At 35.4% G+C, this 20640-nt stretch overlaps 1 protein-coding gene across 3 annotated transcripts; it reads right to left on the bottom strand.

Moving 5' to 3' along the window:
- Positions 1 to 9: 9 nt before the first annotated feature.
- LOC115440057 (helicase sen1) lies at positions 10 to 18984 on the bottom strand. Of its 3 annotated transcripts, XM_037439014.1 has the most exons (16): positions 18575 to 18984; positions 12798 to 13818; positions 11359 to 12169; positions 10794 to 10954; positions 10239 to 10373; positions 7846 to 8084; positions 7664 to 7772; positions 7376 to 7537; positions 6727 to 6944; positions 6132 to 6388; positions 5345 to 5489; positions 4591 to 4834; positions 3689 to 3848; positions 2803 to 2983; positions 2107 to 2301; positions 10 to 1556 (listed from the first exon to the last, which is right to left on the bottom strand). In XM_037439014.1, exons 1-15 carry the CDS (start codon positions 18755 to 18757, stop codon positions 2152 to 2154), a joined length of 4176 nt encoding a protein of 1391 aa, XP_037294911.1. In that variant the 5' UTR covers positions 18758 to 18984; the 3' UTR covers positions 10 to 1556; positions 2107 to 2151. The 3 variants fall into 3 exon arrangements, with proteins under 3 accessions (XP_037294911.1, XP_037294910.1, XP_030020061.1); XM_037439013.1 differs by having other exon boundaries at positions 423 to 2301; XM_030164201.2 differs by having other exon boundaries at positions 423 to 2301; positions 6727 to 6896.
- Positions 18985 to 20640: the final 1656 nt, after the last annotated feature.

The following is a 20640-nucleotide window of genomic DNA, read 5'->3' as shown; positions in this document are numbered from 1 at the left end:
GAAACAATGTTTACATACCTCTTACACTTTGTTTTATTGAAAGTCTCTCTTATAACGAACGTTATAATAATTTATAACGTTCCTAACACATTAATATATTAGTTCATGCTAACGATCAGCTATATTTCCATTACAAATTATGAAAATATGATTGATCGTTAGTATGAACTTATATACATTGGATTTATGAGTTCAATTATAATTGACAACATTTCAAGTCATGTTAAACTTATGTGCCTATCTAGGCTCTGGAAGTATTTATACATACATTTATACGTACATACTTATCACATGAAACCTGTACATTAGACGTCATTACTAGCTAGCGAGTATGAATACACTCAAGGTACATACTAAAATCTATTTATCACACGTGTTACTAAGGAAATAGTTTAGGGCTGGCGGCCCCAGGATTTTGATAGTTTTGGGTATCTAAAATGCTCTGATGTAAAGAACAAACTACACAATAGTAATAATTAGTCACTTGTGAATAATATTTAAAGGTAATGTTTGCTTAGGCTATAAATAATATAGCTTTTTTATTAAATACCCTATTTTAATAGTATCGTTAAATTTTGTTATAACCGATAGAATCGGTAATTACTTCCATTTAATATATTGTTCTGTTATTGGGCCTTTTATATGTTATTCGATATTGACAATACTATCGAAAGTATTAAAGAGAACTTGAGTTCCTATGATAATTATGTCATTCCTTGCCAGTCTTTAATATCGATATAATAATATGTACATTAACGGCCGATATCAATCAACGATCCCAATCTAATCTTTGATCCGATTCAAAGAAGAACCAATCAATATAATATGTAAGCCATTTAGAAATCTCTCTTCTAATAGTTCTTGTCCACGTGAAGACAAATAACGATAACAGATAGTTCGCTTATGCTATATAATCGCTGATGTCTGCACCCTCTCCCAGTGGCCGTCTTGAGCTAAATTTCATAACCCATTAGTGGGGTTGCCCCCCGCATGGTCACTTAAAGTGTTGCAAGCGCCTGAAGCGCCCACTCAAAAGTCCAGTGTGGTTGTAGGAGCCTGCCCGTGTCAGGGTAACAAATGTAAGATATGTAAAAAAAATGTAAACATGTCAAAAAAAAAATTTATTGTATACAGCTATTTTCGCCATTGACCGAAAAAGCTATTGTTATCGTTCATTGAAGTCGGCTGTGTATCAATAAAATAATGCTATCGATAGCATGGTCAATATCAGCTTTACAATTGTGTACTATAAATAATTTATATTCACTGATAGAGGTCAGATAATATTGTATTAACTATTGTCTATACAACATTCAGCAACATTATCTGACACTCGAAATATTGAATACTGGAAGTACGTACCACGCTTTCCTTTCAATAGCTATAGGAAATCCAGAGGAAGGCTTGCCCAGAAAGGAGAGTAAAACCATGTTCCGAAATTTAAGGATCAAACGATAATACGCTTATTGATCGTGCGTAAGAGACATGTCGCAAGTATGCAGTCATTTTGCAGCACGGCTACTTTAGCTGTCAAGATGTTAACAATGTATGTGACCCTGAAATGATTTTTTTGATTATGACCTTGTATATTAAAGTAAGTATTGTGCACTATTACTATTTTATTGCCGGGTAATTATAGTTTGATGTGTAATAACAGTTTTTTCTTTAAGACCGAAGGTTTCTTTGTGACTAAAGGACTTGCATCATGGCGCGTACGGGATTCATGCTCAGTTCGTGTCTGTCACCTTGATACAAATGGTAATGTAGTTAGTTTTTTTCTATATTTAAACCTTTTCTTTTTTAAGAAAATAATGAAAATTTGATATAACCTTCCAGAAAATAAACCGGATGGAAAAAAATATCAATACACAATTACAAGATGCCATAGATTAATTAAAGAACAATACTTTTGTATTGAAAGAAATGTTTTAAAAACAGTTCTGAGTTGCTGAGGTGAAACAACATGCTTAACTAGGTTTACAATTTCAACATAGGTTTAGTAAAGACACTTTAACAACAACTGAACTATCAACACTATTTATTGAAAGATATAAAACTATCAACAAAATTAGAACATTACATATACTTATAATTATTTTAACTTACAAAATATATAGCGGTAAATACAGTTACGTGAATGACTGGTTAAATTCATTCGTTCAAGTTAGGATACAAATATTTAAGGATGTCGTCCGTCGGCACTTTATCCGGAGACAATGGCTTGCATAGTTTAGTGGGGAGAGATTTAAACATGTTCCGCCTTTGTGCGTCTTCGATTAGTGTGCGCCACTGGTCATTTCTCTGCAAAATAGGTAACGTTTACATATTAATATTTTAATTTAAACATTAACATGATAAATGTGCAAACATAAATTGCATCTTTAGTATAACTATAGTTGATAAATTGGACAATAGATGTATGTTTTTGTATATTATTTTTTTTGGGGTTGGACCCCACACTTAACACCGGGGGGATACTGCAATCCCCTGGCTTAGTGACTGCAGGGTCCAGCAAGAAAATTGGTAGGGGCACCTGAGAAGGAAGTGTGGGGAAAGGATAAGGAAACCTCTTAGAATGGGAGGAGGGGAGAAGGCTAGGAAACTGTTCGCAAGCCCTTACAGGCCTCAAATGTGAATTGACAACCATGAGGTATACATATTTATCAGTGTGCCAAGGGCCGCGACAAATGTCCCCCCGTGCGTTTGGTACGGAGACCGAGCGCACAAGAATTGCCCGGGGGTGGGGGGGGGGGGGTGGGGGTGTTAGTATTACAAAGGGCACATATATTCGTGGGTCGCTACCATCATGGCGTGTGGGTTGAGGCAGATGAGCAGCGCGTGGCGGGCGCGGGTGAGCATGACGTTCATGCGGCCGGCGTGCGTGAGGAAGCCCACGCCTTGGCTGCGCGCCAGCGACACCACGATCACATCGCGCTCCTGCCCCTGGAAGCTGTCCGCCGTGTTCACCTCCACCTCCGACCCACTGCACACATACAAACACATACACTTAGCATAATGCGTTTTATCTTTTATGAGAAAGATGAACTGTGTTGGCTCCTATGTAATATAAAGCGAGCCTGTTGCCATTTACGGAGGATAATTAATGATTAAATGACATCAACCCGGAGTCTGACCGGGCTGATGTCATTTGACCTGATCCGGTTGTCGGTTCCAAAACATCGCGAGGTAGTAAGATTAATAAGAACCAAAATAATATTAATGATGTGCTAATAGATTACTCGCACTAATCACGAATATAAAGGATGTAAGGAAACTGCTCCCGAAAATGAAGTTAATGGTTCCTGACAACTACATCGAAATCAAATGTCAATTTTGCTTATGAACCCCGCGCGACTTTCACTACGCGTGCGCGATTGTCGACTCACGCAACAGCTGATTCCTGTTTGTGTTATATTGCCCTTTTTAAATATTTTTTTTTGTTTACGTAATTGTTTTTAATTTATACTTAACTTTTACTTACTAAATACAAGAGGCTGTATAAAAATGCAAATGATCATCATTAACGGTATACTTCATCAAAAGAAACTTTTGCACAGTTGATTTCAGTTTTATGATTAGAGATTGCATAGAAATTAATGAAACACGATCATAAAATATTGTAATGACGTAAAAGTAGTGAATAAGGTGTGAAAAGGCACGGATGTAGTGGTTAGTGATGGGTACTGACTGTTGGTGCAGTGCCGCGAGGTTCTTGCGGATGAGGTCCTTGTGCGCGTGGTAGGGCGTGACGACGGCCAGCGACAGGCGCTGCGCACGCGCACCCGCGCTCAGTGCCAGCGCCAGCCGCGCTACGCCCATCGCCTCTAGCTCATTGCCACCCGACGAACCTGTCGCGCCAAATTATATTACTCCAAAACTTTACAATAAAATTGTAGTGAACATTTTATTGGAGGCGACAATCAAATTATGCGCAAGCATGTCCGAATTATGTTTTCATAATATTTTGGGTATCAATTCTATTGCATTATACTTCAGTGATACCACAAGATATTTGATCTGTAATTAATAAATTTTAATTCAGGTCTTTACTTACAGTAAAATAATAAATGATGTGTGTTTCATCACTCTTAGTTACGGGAGTATTTATATTTTAACTTGTTTTATAGTAGGTTAATATTATGATGTGGATTTCTAATAAATAAGATTTGCCATTGTGTCATTGCTCTTCAATATTCTTACATTTTGTACGGTCGGAAACTTATATTGCGTTTTATACTTTTAAAACTGTTTTATTAATTATATCCTCCTTTCATGTACTGTTAATATGAAATACAATCTGCAGTCTTTGTTTTTGTCATATAGTAACTTTATTTATTAGAAATGATTAAAACACTTGTATGTCAATATTTGACATAACCAACAAAGTTGCAAATTGTAGGAGGCGCTGCTGTCATTCACAAAGCCAATACACATACTGGCATATTGTTTACATTAACTATAAAAACTCTATTACTTATTCCTTCAATCCGTAGATACTGTTGATCAAATTTGTATTGTTTTTTTTTTAATTAATAAAATGTATAAATGATACATTATTAATAAATATTTTAATAAGGACTGGTGCATCACCTTGTCCTTTGTTGCCGCTGGATATACTGATGATGGAGTAGGGCGGCACGTTGAGTGGCGGCCGCTGCGGCGCCACAGTTTTGATCTTGCAGTCGTAGAAGGCCCGGTTGGGGTAGTCGATGATGTCGGGGTGCATGCGGTACTGCCGGTCGAGCAACACCACGGGGCCGGCGCCGGCCCACTGCTCCGTGCTCGACGTCAGGCGCGCGAACAGACTCTCGCCTAGACCGTGTTTCTTGGCACGCTGGAAAATATGTCTCACCAATATAAATGCGAATGTTTGTGACCATGTAAGGTTTGAAGGTTTTGAAGCTGTTTAGAAGTAGGTAAATGTAGTAACTGCTAAACCAATTTGGGTGAGTTTGGCGAATACATATATGGCTATACAAATATCTTACATGTTACGTTTTAAATAAATTATATCTTAAAGGCGTGTAAAGCCGCGACTAGAGCAGAACATCTAGTCTTGTCTTATTTACTATTAGTATAACTATAAATGCGATTTTTGGTGTTTAGATGTTTCTTAGAAGTAAAAACAGAAACTGCTGAACCGATATGAATGGCATCTGGCACACGAATAGACCACGTTCTGGTTTAACACAGGATACTTTTGTCAATGCAACTTGCTTGCGGGGACAGTACTAGTACAGGTGGCACTGTGTAGCACTACAGTTATTTATGGATTTTTGTAACGGGAAGGCTCTACACATGGGCGAAGCCACGTATAACACCTAATATGTAACTGTTGGCCAACCTGTGAGCAAATGAATCCGGGTAGTTGTTGTGGGTCACCGATGAGGGTGAGGTGCGTGACGTCGAGCATCAGAGGGATCAGTGTCTCCGGCTCGATGGCCTGCCCCGCCTCGTCTATTATACACAACGCGATACGACGCTTCAACCTGCGAAGTTATTATATTAAAATATTTTGCAATTAACTTGTTTAGACGTATGTACAATCAGCCGCAAAAGCAGCTGAACAAATTGCTTTTACACATTGACTTCAGTCGAAATATTGTTTTTTCTTTATCTCAAATTTAGTAAACCATTTGAAGTTTATTTTAGTGAATAAAAAACGATTGTTGATAAAGACACAAAAGCTTAAAAGCGATTCGAAATTTCGAGTTGGTGGGGCTACTTTTGTGGCTCACTACACTTCCTATTATACGTTTTGACGGACGTGTTTAGACGTCATAGTAATTTATATAACGCCAATATCTAATAGGTAGGATAGATCTAGACCTACATCTATTTAGGAATAGTAGAAGAAACTGTACATGAAAAAATAATGGGCGGCATGTTTATTTTACGTAAAATAAATAAAAACACATGGCTTTTCATATAAAATGCTTTAACCAGTTAAATAAAAGCATTTTTATCGCGATTGTCGTATATAATTTTCAGTGCAAAATATCAATGGTCGCATTTAATAGTCATCTAAAATTGTAAGTCGTTGTTAGACGTAAAACGAATTATTACAGACAGAATGGAATAAGACTTATATTTGAAAGACATTTCGTCAATAAAAAAATAGGTGCACGTACACTTTGGTTTTGTGCGTGTACGCGCTAGCGAGCGTCGTGACGACGATGTCCGCGCCTTCGACGATGACTCGCTCGAGATGCGCCAGCGCCTCGCTGCTCGCGTGTGCGTCCGTGCCGAGCCCGCCGCTCTGGCGCACCAACGCTAACCTCTTCGCGACCTCTGCCATACGGGACTGACAGTACGCCACTCGCACAGGGTCTTTAGCATCCTGTATCGCGGCCTTCCACATATTCATTTTTGCTTCTAAGTGGGAAATCTAAAAGTAGAAATAAATTATAAGTTTAGAATTGATGCAGCATTTTAAGCTGAGATGGGACCTCTTGCGTACTCACACAACTGTTCAATAGGTACGGTACACATTGTTGGTTATACCTGTGAGGCTTTTAGTCTTGTCGTTTTATTTTATTATTTTTTTTCCTTTTATTTTAAATTATTATAATTAGTTTTAATTACTGTTAATACTTACATATAATTTATGTTTAGTGTGAGTTACCGCAATAAACGTTTTTTCTTTCTTTCTTGATTGCACAGTAATATTTGCAATATGTATAAGTATTGGTATGGTGATATTTAAGTTTGTCAAGTGGTACTAACCTCCTGCGCGAGTCCGTGGGGCGCGTGGTGCGCGTGGTGCGCGTGGTGCGCGTGCGCGTGGTGCGCGGCGCGCGCGTGGTCGCGGCGCGCGAGCTGCTGCGAGCTGACGTCGCGCGCGCACGGGTGCATCGCCTCCGCGCGCCCCACGCGCACCATGCGGAACCGCTCCTCTGACAACACCACCACACACATCAGCCACGTGCCGCGCGCGCGACACCCTGACCTCCAAATTTATGATTTTTATAGGCTATCTATTCCAAATTTATAATTAAATATCATATTTGTACTATATATTATCTTTACTTTGGTTGTTTATTTTTTTTTTCAATATGTATTGTTTCATGAATTTTATAAGGAAGTTCCGCTAATATAGACGATTACATGTATTTCCTCCTAAAGTACACATAATTTTAATTTGCATCCAACACTATTATATTGATAATTATTTAATAAGAAATATTTAGTTCCAATAAAATTATCAAAAATATCTGAAATTCATTTTTTAAGAAATTATTCGTCAATTTTTGCATATTAATATTCCATTATTACGCAACGATTGGTCAAAGCCATTGACACAGGGGAAGGGCTTAAGGCATGAAAATTTAACATAATTCATATTAATCGAGATAATAAAACACATTGAAGCTACCTTTGGGCAACGTTTGACGTATTTTCAGTAATCGGATAACTAGTTCATCGACTGCGGCGTTGCTCGTCGCACATATTAATATTTTTCCATGGTTCTGATTTCTTCTGCTTTTCGAGTCATAAAAATATGACATAACCATAGAACATATGACACTAGATTTTCCTGTAAATATAAAAAATAAATATAAATTTATCCGACTACAGTGTCTGTCGTTTATATTAAACGCTTAATAATGACTTATTCGATCCAGTATTGTTCATCTGAAGACTGTTGGTAGTTCATACGCACCAGTACCCGGCGGACCCTGTACCATCTGTACAGAAGGGCGATCACTTAACGCGGCGGAGACCGATGCATTCACTGCCATTTGCTGACTTGGATTTAAAGTCATTGTCCACTGCAAGTATGTAAAAGGGTAATATATATTTTTCCCTAAAACTGAAATATTTAGTGGCTTAAAACATACGTACCGGTGATTTGGTATTTAACACAGGATTCGCACCGACTTTCGGGAAATGATACGGTTTAGGTTGTAAAATAATTTCTCCGAGTGGTGAATTGGCCATGTACTCCATGGCTTCAAATAGCATTAATTCATTACTTATATGAGCTAATGTTTTTGCTAGTACTACTTCTCCCTGTCTCAATGACAATATTTTTTCACTATGAGCTGATTGCAATGAGAGCGAAAAGAAAGAGTTCATGTTACCTGTAACAGAAAAACAGTACTTAGCTTTTATAAGTTTGGTTGTAAAAGGTTAACTCTAAATACTGGAGGGTGCTTTTATTCATTTTCAGTTTACATACACGCACACACGTACAACTTTCACGCCTTTTACACCCCAAGGGGTATGCACGGGCGCAACTATATTGCACCCACTTTTTGTCAGGTTCCGTCACGTATGATGTGATACGTGGGAGACTATAATATTATAATATTGGGTATAAATTCCAGACTTCCGGCTGATATTGGGCACAAAAAAATATATCACTTTATCAGAGCCGGAAGCTTTTCATGGTAATAATAATAATAATAATAATAATATCAGCCCTGTATTATATACTTGCCCACTGCTGAGCACGGGCCTCCTCTACTACTGAGAGGGATTAGGCCTTAGTCCACCACGCTGGCCTAGTGCGGATTGGTAGACTTCACACACCTTTGAAATTCCTATAGAGAACTTCTCAGATGTGCAGGTTTCCTCACGATGTTTTCCTTCACCGTTAAAGCGAACGATAAATTCACAAAGAATACATTACTATTTTATTATTTATTATTATACATTTTCATGGTATCCCAAGATAAATTCGGTACAGAGGTAGTTAATTTTGCATGTTAAAAGTGAATGTGTCATGAAACCCAATATGGCGTTTAATTATTTCCTACGCCACTTTAAGTCAAATGATGGTGCCGAACTTGCGTGGTCCCCATCCCAAGATATTGAAATATATAAAGGGATTATAAAGAACACAAAAAGAGAATAATGATTTAACTAGCAATTCAAATTGAAAGGAAAATAGGTTCTTATTTATTTATTATATCTTTATATCGTATTTCCACATAATTGTGGGAACGCTACTATCTTCGAATATAAATCGAAATACGAAATAAAATCACTAACTTACAAATATGTATCGCTCACTTAACTACCCAGTGCCGATAGACACCAGGAAAACCAATGTCCCTACCACTAATATGACTACGAATAATTAAACTTAATCCTTATACAGTTTTTTTTATCCAAGCACGGCAAAGACACTCCACTGCACCTGATGGTAAGTGGAGTGGGGTCCAATAGAATGTCGACTGACGAAGTGACCTCTCGGCAGTCTACGCAATTATGCCGGCCCGTTGACACCGAATGTACACAGGCTAATTCAACAAATAGTATTGACAGTGTTCAAAGTATTATACAAGTAACAATAGGGTATTTGACTATGTTTGATTTTGTGCATTTATTATATTAATATATGTAACAGAAATTAGTACAAAAAAGAAATCCTTCTGTGAAAATAGCATTACAATTCGATAAGAAATGAGACAGACAGACAATCAAATTTCAAATATTGCGTGCAGGAGTGGGCGGAGTGGGCATATCGCTCCATCTCTTTCTTGCGCTCGCATCTTATGTCCGCTGACGTCAAATGCAAGTATTTTGTTTCTTTTTTGGTTTTTGACACTCGATGTTTTTACCCTAACGCACCTACTATTAATAAACCTATCCTAGATGTAATTAAACTTATGAATTAACGGATCGGACGGACTCAACACGCTACCGTGTTCGCTGTTATTACTAAAGTTTAATCTGAATAAGAATGTCATCTTTCAATATTAATTAATTATTTACGGACATAGGCCCATCTGTCACTCAATACTAGTATTATCATCAATGTCTAGACATTATACTATATTTAATGACACAAAAAGTAATATGATATAATAAAAAAACGACGCCTTTGAAATGATCAGTCTCAGTATAAAATTCGGGATATACTGTTTTATAGCGTTAAAAGAACTTAATAGATTGGGTAATACCTAAGTTTTACAATTATCCTTAAAATTATTTCTGTAGTTTAGGCGAACAAAGTCGCGGGCAAGCGCTAGTCTATTTATATAATATTAAATAATAATTGCTTCAACATGAACAAATATAATAAACGATAAATAACGTTAGCAAGTAAACTGTCAGAAATCAACAATTCTGTAAAAATATATTTTCCGCTCCGTTATCGAAGTCCCCGTCATCAATCCGTCGGTTGGTGCTGCATTTATAAAGATAAGGATCCCAATTCAATGTATTTGGCTTATTTTTTGCAATCCGAGGCTTGTTTAACATCATATATACAGAACTGAAGTACTAACTTGGTGGAGATGGAAGACATCTGACGTTATGTACAGAGAAAAATCTTTGGCATCTAGCATTTTCTGGACCAAAAATGACGAGAAGTATTGCTCCCACTCTCGGCACTTTTTTGGCTTCAGATGAAGGCACTGACACTGAAAATGAAATATTAATTAAATATATTAAAGTACTCGTATGTTTTGTAGATTGCCTTACTGGGGTCACCATTTAGCGCCATTAAGCGATTGAATTCATGTTTGGGAAGGTCAAAAACAAGTAATACAAACGCAACATTCTATACTAATGTGCTCACAGACGATGATTACTGGGGCTACAGTGCAATTTGTGAGTAAATAACGAAACTGTTATTTTTACGCGAAATGACGCTATTATCCATCATATTTGTGTTTTCTTTGGAATACGTCAATATTAAACTTTCTTTTTGCTGCACTCACTCCTTACAATAACCAATACTAAATAAGCATTCTCGGCTCGCAAGGTTTTGTAATATCTCCGAATAAAATATTTTAGTAGTATATAATATAATACAGAAATAGTGGAAAATAAAGTCTTACCGTTTACACTTATGTTTAATAAATCGAAGCTATTTTCCAATGGTGGGGCAGGTGGAATATTTTCTATGCGCATCACAATATCATTTCTTTGTTCTCGAACTTTCATGTATGCTATAGTTAAACACTCCCAGATTTCCATTAGTAATAAATCACCAATTTGTCTGTGTTGAAAAAGTCAATATTTTAATATTTTCTAGCCATCACATGAAATAAGTTTAGAGTTAATTGGTGTAAATTCCATTTTCCTCGGCATTTCAGCCTCTGTTTAACACAAAATACACTAAAATTTGATTTATATATTATAATAATAATATTTCCAATTGAAACAAGAACGATTCTAAAATTCAATAAGTTGTTAATTATTATTAAAAAAAAATAACTTATTTATGAATGTTATAATATTCTAAGATATGTTTTAAATAAAAAGTTGAACTGGTTAGTATTTCTTTTAGACAAAATAAAAAATGATCATATACGACGGCACGTGTTTTGTTTGTTCATGTTGTAATCGTATTTAGTGAATTTACATGAGAGTAATAAGGCCACAATGCAAATAACTACTTACTGTGCATATTGTGCATGGTTTGAAAATGAATGGAAAATTGACATTGGCTGCTTATTATGTCCCAATATAGGAGGGCAGTCGTCATTATTTATTTGCTCTTCTAACCACTGTGGATTCCATCGCAGAATTTTCATTAAAGCAATTTTATCTAATGAAAACATTGGAACGTGTCTAACATCCAGTAATGTCGTTTTCATCATTTGAATCTTTTTCATTTTATTTCCAGGCTCTATTTCAAACACATGGACCTTAGGTCCTGCATCAGAAAAACGAACAGTTTTTTTTGTAGTCGACTGTTTATGGGACAAAGGCTCAACTTTATTAAATGGCTTTCCAAGAATTGTTTTCTCATGCAAACTGACATCTTCCCTATCTGATAGTGGTTTAACATTTTTGAGTGGCACTCTAGAATCTTTGATATGCTTAATGGTGATTCCTTCATCAGATTTATTTCGATTATTATTATCTTTAGTTGTTTTTTTATCCTTGCTTTGAATCTTTTTTTCGTCATCGGCGTCGTTTTTGAGTTTCGAATTTTCTTCATTTTTTTCTTTCCTATTTAATGGTTTAACAATTTGTATTGTATCACCCAAAAATGCACTTCGACTTGTTGCAGTAACCTTTGCATGTACTGTTGATTTACTCGAATTGTCAATTTTACTTTCTGTGGAATTATCTTTTTCTCTTTCTTTAATAGCCAATTCTTTCAATTTTTGTTTGCGTGCTTCCTTGTCTGACTTGGATATATGTCGCCTCGATGTAGATTCTTTTTTAGATTTGCTGCGTTTTGATGAACTACTTTTAGTTTTACCTGAAATTGAATCGATGACTATTTGAAGAGAATTGTAAATGAAACAGTTACATGTCTCAAATAAATTTACTTTAAGTAATATAATAAATCCATTACATCCATTGAAACATCATCAATTATAGATTTATAACATATTAACAAGTCCAACGGTCTAACACTAAGGTATTGACTATAATAATTGTAAGAACGATATGAGTAGTGTTAGTAACCCGATTATTACGTCGGTATGTATGTGAATGATATAAAAATATTTTTCGTCCATATTTTAGAAAAACATTGAAGATTACTTTTGTATGCCTCTTTACACATTGGGTAATTAAACTTTTACCCAGTTTTTAGAAATGAAAGTTAATATATGATTGAATTTGTATATGTAAAAGTATTTTAGTATTGTTTTCTTACTTCTTCTTACAAACTATATGTACTATAATATATAATATACAAAATACCTTTTCACGGGCTATGTACATTCATTAGGTCGATTATAATCAGATGATGTCTATAATAGTGTTTTAGATTAGGAAAAAGGCAATTACATTTCCCTTTTCCAACTTTACCAATTAACTGATAGTCATATTCACTTTTTATAATTTGAATAATATAATCAATAGCAGCAAGTAATACTTACTTTCATGTAACTTGTTGGTTGATTGTTTTTTAGGTGGATGATCTGGGGGCTCTGTTAATTGAGTAATTCGTTTTGTTTCTTTTTGGATTTTTCGTGCATCTATAATTGGAATTTGTTGTTTTTGAATAGAAGATTGTTCATTGCAAAATCCATCAATTTCATCAATATTTTGTACAAGATTAATATGTTCCGGTGGTTTAATTGTTGCATCAAGATTATTTTCTATTTCATCTTGTAAATGATCATTGAAATTTAGTATTTCATCAGATATCGTAAAGGATTTTTCTTCATTTGTTGAAGGTTCTATTAAAATTACATCATCTTCTACTTTGCTCCATAAGTTGTCTAAATCAACAAAGTCTTCTAGCTGACTGTAAGAGCTATCTTCCGTCTCTTCTTTATTTTGTTGTGACAACCTTTTCAATGGTTTTCCTGGAGAATTTTGAGAAAGTCGTGCTAACCACTGTTCAGATTCCCTATCGCTGTCACTATCTACTTCAATTGGTTCATCATCATAAGCTAAGTATTCCTGTTTAACATTAAATGCTTCCAATTGTAAATATTCATTTTCATTTTTAATTTTTTCTATTGGAATGCATCGAATTTGAGGCGTCTCGGTTATTGGTTCTAGTTTAGGTTTTTTAATATCACTATCCAAATTTTCATTATCACTCTCCGACTTTATGTGTATTATCTCGTCATCAATTTCATTTTTGGGTTCTTTTTCTTTTTTAGGAGTTATATTGAAGTCAGCTTTTCGTTTGATTGCTTTTGTTGAATTCTCTTTCAACAAGTTACACGGCGTTGAATCTGTCTTGCTATCATATCCCGATAATCTTCTTTCGATATCGTGACATGCTTTATTTTCTCTGGCAACTTTAAACAAATATTTCTGAGTATTGTCAATCCCCGTTGAAGATATGCTTGTATCCCAACCTATACCTATTGTGTCTGAGTCTTTGGCAATATAAGGTACATTTGGAGGGATTTTTGTACTTCCAACGAAAACACCATTTGAGCTCTGAAAGTATTTATTGAATAAGCTTTAACAAATACATATTATGTAAACTCCGTGTCCACTGTCAACGTTACACTTTGGTAATATTGTGTAAGTTTCGATCTAATATAGTTTTAGTTATATAATATAGTGTCCATCCGAAGCTTCGATTTCGGCCACCTGCGACCAATGTGGGCTGGAGGGCCGGTTTCCTAGCAAGCGTTGAAATTGAACGAAATTTTACTTCTTACTTATTTTATATTATTAGTATTATAAATTCGAATATTTGAGAAAAAGTTTATATGTTTATTAGTAGCAAACGCAGTAACTGCTAAACAGACATGGATGCAATTTGCCACGCGAATAGACGTGTCTCGGTCTTTCTAACAGTAATTCTGTTTTATAGGACATATTTGAATTGTTAATCTGATCTACGTCGTACCAATATCGGTATGGATCGCTACCAGGATTAAGTTGGGCTAGCATGTCCCCAATAAGTTGCTTTATACCTGTTTATTTAGTTATAGTAGGTACGCAATAGAAATTTTATATACGAACTACAGGCTACACCCATTAGGTAAGGTGTGCTATACGAGCATACCTTGAACTTATATCTGTTTTTCTTACAGTAGGCAGGGCATCTTAACGCATATACGAGTTTCTCCACTGTATTATATAGGATGTGTCACGAAGAACTCACGTATTTGAATTGCGCGCAGTGGTGTAGCCATAGTATAGGGGCCCTATAAAAAAATACTTAGGACTTTTCGAGGCGGTGCGAACTTCTAGGCGTCCGCTTAAGTTTAACGTTTATCTCCTAAAGTCCGGGGTCCCGTATCATTGATACGGCTGATACAGCGGTAGCTATGCTCCTGATTGCGCACCACACCTGGGGCATTTGAATGGGCCTAGCTTAATTTTCTTAGAGGTTAGTTCATAAATTACTACGCAGTGGACGGGCTTAGAGGCGACGTTTTTTAAAATCTTAATTCAATTTTACAACTCAACGAGCGTTCAGAAAAGAAAATTATCATCCAATGGGAGAACACTTCTATTGATACCGGTAGTGTGTCTAAAATAACCAGGATCACTTGAACACTTCGGCGAACGTCCTATCTCTTTAAGGGGTGATTTAGAGTTGCCCGCGGTCACCAGATTTACCATCCTGTGATTTTTTATAGGAATATCATAAGTCCTTAGTGTATACCAATCGTCCAAAAACAATGGATGAGCTAAAGAACACTATTCAAAATATTTTCGCCAAGGTCAACGGAAGCGCCGGACTAAGTGGTCCAATTTCGACGGTCCCTACGTATAGTATCGAATGTCCAAAATTGTATTTTGCAGATTCAATACTTTGCGTAAGGACTGTCGATATTTCAGTAACTTTCGAAAAGCAGTGGAAAAACCCTTTAAGGTACCGCTATGTAAAAAGAGATGAATAAAAATTATTTAAAACTTTTGTTTTATGATTGTTTTAAATAAAAAAGCGTCAAATCGTTTAGAGTTCGTGTTAGACCATGCACAGACGGACGTCACTGTTCTACATCTAGATTTATAAATCAACGCTAACGTCCATGTGGGATCTCGAAGTATTGTACAATCTCAATAAATTCACGATACCTATCAGATGGGACAATTTTGCAAAAGTTGAACTACTGATTTCACTTCTAAGATTGGTATTTGTGTTATATAAGCCTGCTTGCTTTCACATTATAGGGATAAGCTCGACGAAATAAGTGCGTTAGTTGCACATCTCCCTAATCTTTCAGGTATAATGGCGTGGTAAATTGGTGTATGTTTCGCTATTCTGTAAGATATTATGTAGCCCAGGATTGGCGCGCTTGTTGGCAGTATACGTTTTCCTAACGAAAGGCAGTGCAAGCTTGCGGGTTTCAGATGCTCGGACTAGACTCACGAATCCTAGCACCCAAAGAATTATTTTATTTGAAATTTCGAAGAATTTGTAAAGGGTGGAATGTAGTTTTCAGTAAAGTTATTGTTAGTATTGTTGGTGTCTTGGTTCGGTTTAGTTAAATGTGATTCTACGCTACCCTGCGACTTTTCCAGGTTTTTACCCTGATCGAGTAGGCATTCAATATTCCTAGAAATACTTTTAGTACTTAAACGCTTACGAGTTTTACGATTCAGCAACATATTATATACAATGCTTGTTTGCATCGCTTCTAGGATCGACTATGACAAACCTGTTTTGCACGTACACGCGATATGAACGAAGCGACGCATTCGTACACTTGCTTTTCTGCGAGGGTCACGCAAAGGAGCTTGTATTCGGGTAGGGACGTGTCGCACATCGCTATTAGAGAGCACCTTTGTTAGATGTTTTACTACTTAATTAAAGACTTGACGTCACTGCTGTTTCTCTTGGTCGTTAGAGTCGGCTCTTCGGTTTCGATGTCGTTAGTATAAATTGTGTACGTAACAGTTTTATCATTCGCGATTTTGCACACGTGGGCTATTTGGCCACAATGAATTATAACATCTCCTCTAATTCAATTTTTTTGGATTTTATTTTTTTACTTTCTCTCGACATTTCGATGACTGCAGCCTTCGTAACCACGATAAGAAGCGCGCGCGCATGCATCATTGTCATGAGCGAGTGGCTTAGAATATGCAGATTTTAAATAAGTTTAATGTGAACAGAACCGATTAACATGTAGAGCTGACCGGCTGCATGCAAGAGCGGATAGGAAGTAGACGGGCTAGGGAGTAGGGTTTCAGCGCCGCGGAGACGGGACGCATTCTCAGGATTACGTTACGTTTAACCAACGACCGTATATCCGCGTTTAATGTTTGGAAAGAGCGTACGACACTAATTGGCTTATCTGCACTTAAAATAAGGATGTGAGATAAACTTATTTTCTGTGCTACTGTTCATAATAATAATAACAATAGCCATGCTGTATTTTATACTGTCCACTGATATGCATGGGCCTCCTTGACAATTCAGAGGGTTTAGGCATTACTCCAACATTCAGGTCAAGTGTGGGTTGGTAAACTTTACATACCTAAAAAAATCTTATGGAGTATGAAGTGCTGTATATACTAATTAGTAAACCAAGTTAAGAATCAAACCCAAGGTCACCCAGCCCATGTATTGTTAATAAACCAAGGAAGCAAAAACAACATATTATATTATGTTTGAAATGATGATGCCGAAGATATATATATGTATTTTTTTATTGCTGTTGTATGAGGAGATAAGTACCCTGCTTGCTTGACAGCAAATGATACAACCTCCCATAAACAGTAGCAACACCATCCAAAACTTTGATTTTTATAATGTACTGTGTGGCATTCCACTGTGCACTGTCATCCTCTGACATATGTTAAGTCTCCTAATACCCAGTAACTATATTGGCTACAATGTCGTACAACACCACAGTGCATGCTTATTGTTCAGACTTGAGGGAGCATAATACACAGAATAGAACTTGTTAGTGAAACTGTTTAAAATTTACATTGATGGTAATATTTTGTGATTCTAAAATGTGGTAAACTTTATCCTTTTTTTTGAGTATTTTGTAATTTTCACATAAGGAAACTATAAATAGACTTGAAATTAGACTTCCATTAAGCAAACACTAGGCCTCACAACCACTCCACACCTCATTAAATGCTGCATGATTCCAGATGGTTTTGGTTGATTAGACCATGTAGACTGAGTGTCCTGGACCTATTAATATTGTGGCAGCATAAACAAATAAGCATGCAACCTTCTAATTAATTATTGATTCAAAAGTTTTGTATTAATATAGAGTTGGGCGTCTATTCTGGGTGAAATCATTCATGTAAACAGAGTTGGAAGCAAGTGAATAGTAAAAAAAATATTTGAGTGAATAGTAATTTAGAAATTCATATTGTTGTAACACTAGTCATTTACATTATTTTAAAAATAGGTCTTATTTCACCCTGTCAAACTCTGCTCAATTGGTCATGTAATCATTATTAGCCATAAAAATACATAGTAATGTATATACCATGTACATTAAGGCTAGAAGAAATTAGAAAAAAATGTGATAATTTCCTTATACATTACTGACCAATCTAAACAAATAGAATTACTTTTTCTTTAAAAGTAGCGTCTCATGTATCAGTTCTCTTATTTAAGTAGACATAACACCCACAGTCACATATTCACACATTTTATCCCCAAAGGGGTAGACAGTGGCCCAACTGGTGCACCCATTTCATGCTGTATGTATTATGGACAATGATGGGATAAGAGCATGCCTATTGCAATATTGTGGGTTAATTCCAGACTTAAGGTTAATACTGATAAAAAACCCAATATCACTTTGCCTAACCTGGAGATAGGCATCAGCACTGCCATACTGTAATACAACAACATCACCAAGGGAATCAACCGCCTTGAGGAAGCCAGTCTGCCAAACTGGTCTAATTTGGTCAATGTGAAGTAATTGATGAGAAAAAAGTAAGTATAAATAAAGTTTACATGAAGATTATTTTATACTTAAAGTTATAAATAAATATTTGGGAGTCATCATTACAGTCTGTCACATACAGATCATGCGTTTTGTAAACTTACTCCAGAAACTAATTTAAGTTTATTAAACGTTAAACATATTGATACACATATGTTGCAAATATTTATAAATGTTATAAAGTCCAATCTTGTCTATATGGATTGTGGATTAGTCTCGTGAATTAGAATAGATTAGTCTATACTCTAGTACATAGTACATATATCAATAAAGGGCGTGTTCTAAATGTAGATAAACTTTGTGTAATAACTTACCTTTAAATCAGTCACCATAATTTGGTTTCGTTCAATTTTGAGCGAACAATGGTTTCTAGATACAACCATGCTACATAAAGTTATAGTATTGTCGGTGCTTCTCCCAATTGTCACTACATCTCCCTCGGACAATGTATATTCTTCATTCCCAAATATTTGCCGAGTTAATTTCCAAGTTGCCATTTCAAACCACAAAACTTGTTCTTACTTACAAATTATAGTATTTAATAAATGCAATATCTTTACGTGACATAATTTGTTTGCTAAATTCTTGTGATTGTTATTATATTTTGTTTACTTATTATTCTGATAACGACTTGAATAAAAGTCAAACCTAAAACTTAACGAACATTTTAGTCACTCGGAGTTTTACCGCATTTTGCCTTGTTTACGACTATCACTTATGTCAACTGTCAAGTACAATGTTGTCATATGTCTGATTTATAATACCCCCAAACTAAGTAAACAAACCAAATTATACGCTTTTTGAAAAAAAATCCAGCAAAGGAAAAATAATCACAATAATAGAGTGCGCGCACAAAAGACACCGATATTATATTTATAAAATGTACATACTGCCTATAAAACAGTATTTTTCCTCTCGTATTTGATGAAGTAAGTACTTACCCTCGAAACTACCCCTAAAATATTTTGTTCCTAAAACATAAATTGGTGTCAATGAAAAACTACTATCTTGAATAGTTTGATAAACTAATACTGAAATTCCGCCGATTTTGGTAGCCGGAAAGCCGAGATATGATATTTTGCAAAAGAGAGGTTATGTTTAATTCTATAGTATTTGCTATAGACAGTTTTTCAAGTGCGCTATTTCTATATAGGATAATAGAATATGATGTTTAAAAATAAAAAAAGATCTTTTCAATTAAAGTATATTTTTTATACGCCATCATTTTTGATATACTATACTAAATCTAAATAGTACTATAATGAATTATTCTGGCACCATGGCTCGCTATATTACAATTCACGTACCGATCTAGGTCTTGCTACTCAATATGCAATTAAAACGCCTTTGTAAAATCAAAAATAACATATTCTATTACAACGTGGAAGCTAGATTCTTTGTGTCCGATATGGCAGCAATGGTTTTAAGCAAGGTACGAAGTCCGTAAATACAAAATGAGTGCTCAAATATATTTTATAAAACTTGGAAACACACATAAAACGCACAAGCACTAAACAATATTTAAAAGATGATGACTTGACATCTCCAGTTGCCTCTCTGTGAGGGACAATAGCGAATATTTAAGTAATATTGGATAGAAAATAACTAAGCAAACAGAGTAAACTTAAATTTATTTTATGACTACTACCTTAGGTACTTAAATTACTCTCTAAGACTACTTTGTATCTATAACATAGTTTTTATTTTTAAAGCCCTTTATTGTTTTAATTAAACTGATTAGTGAATATAAATAAAATGATTTATATCTATTGAAAGCATTGTAATTGTTCAAACTCTGTCATATTCATTATAGTTTAATCTAAAACGTAATTACTATTTTTTGCCTCATTTTCCACATTGTGTTGATTTTCTATATTTTGTTATAGATTGATCTTTTTAGTATACCTCATCTTCACATTCTGACTCAAAAGTCTCCGTTTCTTTTGTCCCCATGGCCCTAAAATTACTCTCAAATTTGGGGACAAAACCCTTCGTCGGGCAACTGTGTTCAAATATGTCACTCTAGTTTATTGGTCTCTGGTTGTCACTATCAGAAATGCTGTGTATAGGTCTGAGAATAATAAGTAGTCACAGAAATCACGCTAAAATAGCTATTTAGTATAAGTATAATATATTAATACAATGTTATCTTATGGCTTTCATAAACTATTCCAAAAGGATGCATAGTCATTCATGCATTTCAAATTTACAAAGTTATCACAAGTTGTTACTAACTTTAAGCAGTATGCTAGAGATGTGACAGTATCGACGACAAAAAGATTGATAAATAAATTAATATAATATAAGTTACATTTTTCCCCGGATATTTGCTTCTATGGGGAATAATATATTTTTTAATCGATGGCGCAGGCGTCCTGAA

The sequence above is a fragment of the Manduca sexta genome, chromosome 15 (genome assembly GCF_014839805.1).
Source record: "Manduca sexta isolate Smith_Timp_Sample1 chromosome 15, JHU_Msex_v1.0, whole genome shotgun sequence".
Taxonomy (NCBI): Eukaryota; Metazoa; Arthropoda; class Insecta; order Lepidoptera; family Sphingidae; genus Manduca; species Manduca sexta.
The sequence above is the reverse complement of the archived record's forward strand: the minus strand, read 5'-3'. Positions and strand labels throughout refer to the sequence as shown.